An 8,773-nucleotide genomic window follows, 5' to 3' on the forward strand; every position below is an offset into this window, starting at 1 on the left:
GAAGCACGCAAAGCAAGAGCAAGCTCAGGAGCTGCTCTCCTAGCGCAGAGTGCCTGTCAGCTCACATTAGCCAAAGCAGCCGACTGCCAGCCAGGCAATGGCCTGTGCCAGGCTGCAAGGACCCAGCCAAGAGTCATGCGCTTGACAGATGCCAGCCTATTACACACAGCAGAAAGAAGATTTGCCTCCCAAGCAGCCTGTGGGTCTCAACTGAGACATTGCTCCCACGTCAACCAAAGGCATCACAGCAACAAGGTACGCAGACACAGGGTCTCACAGAATACACCAAAGCAAAGGAGAGGTTCATGTCCCTGTGGAGGATATGACAGCAGCCCTCTGCCTAACTTGTATGACATCTGCCACTCATGAGTTAAAAATAGAGAGGACTGTGATGAAGGGAGGGAACAAGTTCCAACACTTTTACACTGAGCAATCTTACTATTCAAAGCAGAGAGGTCACCGCTTATCCAAAACTGAAGCCAGGCAGCTACCAGGGTGTTACGGAAGGATTACGCACAATACACCTGGATGCACAGCACTATTAGGCAGTTTTATAGTAGACAACAAAGTATGTAAACATGAAGCGGCTAGGAAGAACATCCTGCACTGTAGAATGTCAGGGGAGAGGCAAAGGAGACTACTTTGCAGCACTGCTGTAAGGTGCAGCGAGGAGGAGGGATGGAGACTAGAATTGTACTGTTTTGTATGGAGGGACTCGGGGAGAAAGTGCCCCGGTTGATGGAGACACTGCGAGAGGAGGGAAGATTGCCATCTTGTGGAAAGCACATGAGGGAGGCCGTAGGGCCAGGAGAAGCATGGGCTCCCAGAGCACAGGTACTGCTCTGAGACAAGACAGCAATTCAGGCAACTCTCAATTGCCAAGAACTCATCTGCATTCACTAGTCAAAACCACATCTCTATAGGAGTTATGCAGCCCTCTGTTCCACTTTGGCTCCCAAAAGAGTGGCTATTCTCCACAGCTACTTTCACATACCTTCAGCCTTCTAATTAGATGCAACGCCTCTATTCCTCCCTAAGAATTCCCCAAAACGCAAAGAAAAACTATAATTAAGAAAAGGTAAACAGCTCTCCCTTCACATTGCGAGGGCTATCTTGAGTTCACTGTTAGCTTAAATGACTTTATCGTGCTCTGTGCACGTTCATGGCATGACTGAGAAGTGTCTTACACCTTACCTGAATGACAGTGGGGAGAACCAACTCCGGGAATCCAATGCTGTAGGCTTGGCAATGAAGATACTCAAGCATCAGGTCATAGAGCTGTTCAATAAGTCCGTCCTGAGCAGGGGAAGCAGAAACAGAGATGTCAGATAGGAACTAAAGCCTACAGCGCCCAGACTGGGAAATGAGTCTCCAGCCTTACGGGACAGGAACACAAAGCATATTGCTAGGGCAACTCTGTTGTTTACAGAGCAGCTGTGCCCTGTTGGCAGCTGGGGTTCCACTTACTCGGAAGGCCTTCTCCTGCAGGTTGGCATTGGAAAGCTTCAAGATCACTGCGAAGTTTATAGGCTTAGCGCTCATACGTCCTGGCTTCTTGTTGAAATCCACTTGTTGGAAAATCTACAACGGAAAAAACTGACTGTAGAGATGATCACACCACAAAACAAAACAGATACCAAATGACTCAACCAAGATCACGCAGTTGGTGGCAGAGCTGGGAAGACAATCCAGAAATCTTGATTCCTGCTTGTCTGTTCTGACTGCTGTTCCCACAGCTTTCTTAAATACCCTAGCAAGGGACAGTTAGGGAGCAAATGCCAACTACACTTGAAGCTTTAGAGACCTAAGTATGAAAGATGCCACAGAAGCGTGAGGTAAAAGGAAACAAACACAAGCAACAGCTCAAGAAACTAGAGGTTTGTTCCTCAGACCCATGCTTCTAATGGTCAGAAAGATCATACTACAAAGCTTTATTTTGGAGCTGTTCCTTAAGGTGAGAAGCTTTTCAACAGCAAGACTAAATGTTGCTTACACCAAAACCATTACCCTTTTATTTTCACTAAAATAACTGTCCCAGGAAGCAGAGACACCTTTTCACAAGCACCCCTTGCCAGACAAGGTTTCTATTCTAACACATTTCCCATTGGTGTCCCTTGTACCAATTATAACTGAACAGCCTTTGATTAAGTGCATATTCTTCTCCATGGACACATTTCATTTTATAGCAAGGGACACAGAGAAAAACTGGTCCCTTCCCAAAGTTTGAGAGGAGACCATACACCCTGTTTATCAAAATGATGAGCACACACAAGCTCTAGGGCACAGCTGGATGCCCAGCAGGCTAGTATGTAACGTCGAAAGGCACAGACCTGCACCTTTGCTTTTGGGTTTTTCCAGAGCTTGTTTAATGATAATGGTTGGAGAGAGGAATATTTCAGAAGGTATGAAGTTTAAACAGTAGAAAGAAGAAAATTGAGAGGAAGTTCACGTATGTCTGTGTGACTGGTTCTCCAGGGTGGCATCTCATCAAGTTTGGTTTTAATTAAGAAGAGTTATTATTGCCTTAAAACTTAACAAATTGTAATCAACACCAAGGACAATGAAAGCCTTTTCCCTACTTCCTCCTTTTTGGGAGGAGTTTCCTAACTTCACTGAGGGAAGGGTAACACGAATCGATGAGAATTTCCATTCTTTTCTTCCCTGCACGGCTACATTTGGCACACAGGAAAGCTATCTTCAGCTGAAATCAGCTAGAGCCAGAATCTGTCTTGGTCCCTTCTGCCCTGGGCAGACATCAGGCAACAGAGTACACTATCCCAATAAGCTTGTGTGCTGTGCTGCCCTCCCTCTGAAGCTGCGACACAGGAAAGAGCAAAAGGTTTCTAAAATGAGCAGCAATACAAATATGCCCTTTCCCAGCCTGGCAGGGGCAGACCTCAGGAGAAAGATGGCAAGAATTGCAAAAACCACTTGGTTTGGGGCAGATTCCCAGAGATCCCCGTCAGGAGATAACAAGTAGCAATCAAGGGAGGTGGTCACTAGCAATAGGATCTCATTAAAAAAACCCCAAAAGATCAGCCAACAATTGGTAATCATTTGCATATCTGATGATAACTATTGAAGGGGGTTAATGAGGAGCATATCCTGCCCACCCATGCTTTTGAGCACCTCAAAAGCAGTCTACAGTTCCTCTCCCTGTCCCCTACGCTTTTAAATTGCACTCCTGAGCAGGAAATAATTTCTATTCCCTCTACACAGCAGCAACACATTCATCATCAGACCCCAACCAGCCCAGCAACGTGGGGATGCAGCACACTGATTGCTAGAGGGTGAGGAGGAAAGGGAGGGTGTTCAGGTCACATGAATGCCCCCAGGCCAGAAAAGCATGGAGACGACTATTGATTTTTTACATTTTATTTGTCAATCCAGGTTATTTGGAAGGGAGGGACAAGCTTGGTGGCTTGTGAAAACAAAGAGCCCTAGCCTAGGGAATCGATGCTATAAACCTCGTTATGCACGGTTATTTCTTTGGCCAAAACAGTAGTATTGATCCCTGAGGTCAGACGCATTAAAGTAAAAGGCGTCAGGCTCTGTGGGATCCTAACACGCCGCTAGGCAAGCGGGGAAAGGCAACCAGAGGTTTTGAAACTCTACCAGGAGGTGCTAGGGAGCCAGTAAGGACATGTGGGAAGGGGGGAAAAAAATGTGGTTTCCATCTCAAGATTGTGCAGAATGGATCAGCTAACAGCCAGACTGAAGGAGAGGATGACTGATGTCTAGGAACCCTGTGGCAGGGTGGAAAGGTGATAATGAGGGACTAGAGGGCCAGAAAATGTCAAAAGCCAACAATTTGGCTAAAGTGATAACCACTAGCAGACAGAGGAAACAACAGGGCAACACAGGCAGGAAGGAGAATAATTTTTGGCAATCTCAAGCTCACAGATGATTTCCACATGGCTAGTCAGAAGGGTGCTCCCACATACAGAAGGCAAACCAGAGAACCGGCTCTGCACCCACAGCACTCTCACTGTATCGCTCCATCTGCCCCCCATTTCTTTCGCTCAGGTTGTAGCAAAAACTTCCTGGCATCTGCTTTGATCACCCCAAAGGTGGCTGCCCACGGCCAGCTCACAGCAGGGATGCAGTGCTTTCCCTCAGGTCTGCGAGGCACCCCCCCATTTCACTAGCCAGCTGAGTTAGCCTAGTTAAGTCGCTTAGGCAGAGTCCGATTGTCAAGTTCAGAAAAGCTCTCCAAGTTTCTGTAGAAGCTGGCTTGAAGCACTCAGTCACAAACCAGTTAAGGTTGGGAGGGACCTTCTAGAGGAGGTGTCCAGTCACATTTTGAGTATCTCCAAGGACAGACACTCTATTATTTATCTAGGCAACCTGTTCTAGCTTTATCATATAAAATTGTTGGGGTTTTTTGTCTGCTTTTTTTTTTTCCCCCAATGCTGAAGTGGGACCTCCTGTATTTCATTTTTTGTGTATTGCCTCTCATCTTGTCATGAACTGCCGTTGAGAAAAATCTGGCTTCGACCTCTTTATTCACAGAATGATTGAGATTAAAAGAGAGCTCTGGAGGTCATCTTGTCCAACCTGCCCTGCTCAAGCAGGGCCACCTACAGCCAGCTGCCCAGGACCAGGTCCAGATTGCTTTTGAGTATCTCCAAGGATAGGGACTCCACAACTTTCCTGGGCAATCCATGCCAGTGCTCAGTGACTCCCCCAGAGGAAAAAAAAAAAGTGTTCCCTGATGTTCAGACAGATGCTCCTGTGTTTCAGTTTCTGCCCACTGCATCCTGTCATCCTGTCACTGGACACCACTTGAGAGAGCCTGGCTGCATCTTCTATGCACCCTCCTTTCAGGTATTTTATACACAATAGTAAAATCCTCCCTAGGCCTTCTCTTCTTGAGGCTAAACAGTCCCAGCTCTCACAGCCTCTATTCACAAGACAGATGCTCCAATCCCTTCATCTCTGTGACTCTCCACCAGACTCACTCCAGTATGTCCATGTCTGTCTTGCCCTGGAGAGTCCTGAACTAGACACAGCGCTCCAGCTGTGGTCTCACAACTGCTCAGCAGAGAGAAAAGACCACAGTCAAATTGCTGGCAAAGCTCTGCCTAACACAGCCCAGCATGTTGTTGGCCTTCTTTACTGCAAGGACATATCGCTAGCTCTTGGTCAACTTGTTGTCCGTGTCCTCTTCTGCAAAGCTGCTTTCCAGACAACCTCCATGGTGTTTTAGGGTTCCTCTTCCCCAAGTGCAGGACACTATATTTCTCTCTGTTAAGCTACATGAGGTTTCTGCTTGCCTGTTTCTCCAACCTGTCAAGGTCCCTCTGAATTGCAGAACACTTATCTGATGTATCAACAACTCTTCCCAACTTTATACTGTCTGCAAGCTTGCTGATGGTGTCACTCTGCCCCACCATTCAAGCCATTCGTGACCATGATAACCAGTATCAGCCTCAGTATTGATCCCCAGGGTACATCACTAGTGGCTAGCCTCTAGTCAGATTTCATGCTGCTGATCACAGCACGAGCCTGGAATTTCAACCAGTGTCAATATACCTCACAGTCTGCAATTCATCAGCTTGTCTGCGAGGAAGTTATGGGAGATGGTACCCAAAACCTTGATAAAGAAAAGATAAACAACATCCACTGCTCTCTGCTCATACACTGAGTCAATCATCTCGTTGTAGAAGTCTATTAGACTGGTCAGGCATGATTTCACTCAAACAACCCCTGGTACCTGCAGGGCTGTGATCCAGAATTTAAGAGCTGCAATACAGTGGTTGAGGGAGGAGAATGAGGAAAAGGAAAGATATGTCTTCAGTTGGTGCAGTGGTTCAACTTGGTCTGCCTAAATTTCCAGTTTTTCCTCTCTATGTAAAGGAGGCAAAGAGCCCATGTCTTGCAGAAAACTAATTTTAGATCTGTGCCTAAATATATGACCACATTCAGCATTATCAATTCTCCAACTACAGTCTTTGCATCAGCCAATTTCCTCCGCCACAATCTGCTGCCCACTCCCATGTACGTTGCACTCCAAGCCCCTGGGGACTTTCTCCAAAGCAAGCTGCACATTCAAAACAAGACTCAAGTCATTTAAGTGTCAAAGTGAAAAACTCATGCCTTCCTAAGCATGTCAGGGTTAGCCCACTCTCCCATCCCTCCACAGGGGAAGCCAATTTTAAATTGGCACACAAAGTCTGCCTGTGGGGAGATTTCCACCTTGTTTATCCACACCTGCTTTCCAGCAGATGAGCCACCAATTTTCCTGCCGCAGAAACTAGTGACTGTGACAATAATGGAGGTGTGAAAAAAACCCCTGGGATCTCACAGGCCCTTCAAGAGGAGTAACAATATAAAAATAAAAGCCTGCTTACTTTACACCCCAAGCCACCTCCTCGTATCTAAGATGTAATTTTACCAAGGTGCTTCTTTTGCTCCATCCTGAAAAGTAAAGTCAGAGAGGAGACAGCACTGGATGCCTACACTGGAGAGCATCAGCCCTTGACAAGATGCATCGAGCAGCCAGCTCTCATTTCTATTCTGCCAATAGAAATGGCTTGGGGAATTCCTGTGCTTATGGGAATTGCACAAACATTCAGTTGGCCGTCTCTTGAAAGCACAGTAGCAGCAGAGCTGAGACAAGAGGTAGCAAGGGTTGGGCTTCTTTGACGGGGAGGCAGAAGAGAAACACAAAGTTACACAGTCACTTCTTACACAAGAAGCTTCACAGAATCTACTCTGAAGGCCAAGCAAAGCCCTCTCCAAAGACTGCACAAAACATAGGGTCACAAACTCCACAGCCATTCTTTTCCTACATTTGGATTCAGTTGCAACAGTGACTGACACAGCAGCCTTTTCTCCTTGCTATCAAATGGAGCATACCTTATGCTGGGAAGGCTTCATTCCACTCCCTAGATCCCAGTCATGCCCCTCAAGTCTACTCCTGCTTAGTACCAACACACTGATCAGATCCCTCAATCTCACGATGGTTTGGATAACAGGCTTAAAACGGATTCTGTTTCATGGCATGGTGTGGCATGGGACTAATGTCTATTGATTTCGTCACTGCTGAATTTGTGAGCTGGTAGAAACAGGTTCATAGTTAAAGCACTACGGCTGGACATCAGAATGTAGATTCTCCTCCCAGCATCACCACAGCCACCTTGGGACTTTGGGCAGGTGTGTGCTAAAGCTTCCTACCACCTTATCTGCACAGCTGGAACACATCTCCTGCCTGAAGACAGCTTGTGGAGACACAGTAAGTGTTGTAAGAGTGTTCGGATACCTCTGTAACTGAGAGGAGGGAGTTGGGAAGAGATGGAAGTACAAAGGGAATAGCCCTGAATGCTCTTGGGAACTCCATAGAATATTTGAGGTATCCCTTGCAGGAGACAGGCAGGAAGAAGGGAAAGACTGACAGCTGCAGGGACATTTGGGAGTTCAACATCATACCCAGTCACCTTGAGTTACAGAAGTCAAAGCAAAATATTTGTTAAAGTAATGTGAAAGAGTATGCAAGCAACATCCGTGCACACATTTACCCTGCCCCCGTCTCTCCCTTGTCACCAACACCTGGACAAGCTAAGCTGAGCAGTGCCTCAAACAAACACAGCAGGATAGGATGTGGTCAGGGGCTTGTGGAAGCTGGGAGGAAGTTCAGCATGCAGTGTGGTAACGTCTGGCTGGGGCCCGACACACAGATTACAGCCGATGTGCTGGGGCTAGAATGCAAAGAGGGGGGGAAGGCCCCAAGGGGAAAAAAGGCTTTATCTCTCAGAACACTAAAAAGTAAAAAGCAGAGAAACCATCCTTGCCCCAAGCTCCACTACCCCAGAGTGGAGATACTTCTCTCACTAAATCTGGTTGGCAGAATTTCAAATATGCATGAACAGGAGGAAGGAAGTAGGCGAATGGCAAAGCCACACAGGCCAAGGCCAGGGAGCGGCAGAGGAGGCGGGAGAGCAGGAGATTTATAAACATCACTGCCTTCCACAGGCTCAGAGGATGTGGTTTGCAAAGGACGTTTACAACAACACAAAACCACAAAAGCCTTTGCTTCAACAGAACTTGATTAGGAATGAGCCTGGCTGACTCAAATCATTTATTATAGAAGCCTCCCTCCCTCTTCCTCTTCAGTGTCCAGCCTCATGCTGACCTACTGGGGCTTCTGCACTCCTTACCCTGCCTCACTCATGCTTCTTCAGTGAAATTTGGCAGCACCACTTCTGTACTACCTTCTTACAGCAGCAATGCTAGAAGGACCTATGTGGAGAGATGTCATGCATCTCATGTGTGGGAAAGCTGGATGGTCTCTTAGCACCAGTATTTCACCAAACACGCTGCATTTTGCCAGGTTGCGTTCATGGAGATTTTTTTTCCTAAATAAATTCTAATTCTTGAAGGGCTTTTTCCTTCCACTTCCCTTCGTCCACAGTTAGGAGAAACTCTTCCTTTTGCTAATACGGGAACGCATCAGCAGGATCAAGTAACAACAGCTTGGGAAGCTACTGCAATGAGTTGAGCCTCTGAATCTCCTCTTTGGCAAACTCTTCACATACTCCAGCTGCGTTAGTTAAACCATCTAGGAATGTACTTTTGCACCCAGCTGATCTCAGATACTCTCCACTCACAGGCCAATAAAAGTTTAATAGTATTTGCTAAGCAAACAATACCTTCTGTCTGATGCCGTTTGCCAGGGATTTTAGGGAGTAAGCAAATTGGGCAATCTTGGGAGCTGCTGGCAGGGATAGGAAGTGAGTGTGTTTATCAGGTAGCAGGCATCAGCCATTGCTAG

At 46.7% G+C, this 8,773-nt stretch overlaps 1 protein-coding gene across 1 annotated transcript in view; it reads right to left on the reverse strand.

Annotated features, from left to right (window-relative positions):
- The window catches only part of NOC2L (nucleolar complex associated 2 homolog (S. cerevisiae)), a gene marked incomplete at its 5' end in the record, with an annotated part of 50,547 nt that overhangs the window by 25,358 nt on the left and 16,416 nt on the right, over positions 1–8,773 (reverse strand). Inside the window, 2 exons of the mRNA XM_009710301.1 lie at positions 1,195–1,296; positions 1,468–1,581. Coding sequence (XP_009708603.1) covers positions 1,195–1,296; positions 1,468–1,581 — 216 coding nt within the window. The remainder of the gene's footprint in view (positions 1–1,194; positions 1,297–1,467; positions 1,582–8,773) is intronic.

Source organism: Cariama cristata, unplaced genomic scaffold (genome assembly GCF_000690535.1).
Source record: "Cariama cristata isolate BGI_N322 unplaced genomic scaffold, ASM69053v1 scaffold12641, whole genome shotgun sequence".
Lineage (NCBI taxonomy): Eukaryota > Metazoa > Chordata > Aves > Cariamiformes > Cariamidae > Cariama > Cariama cristata.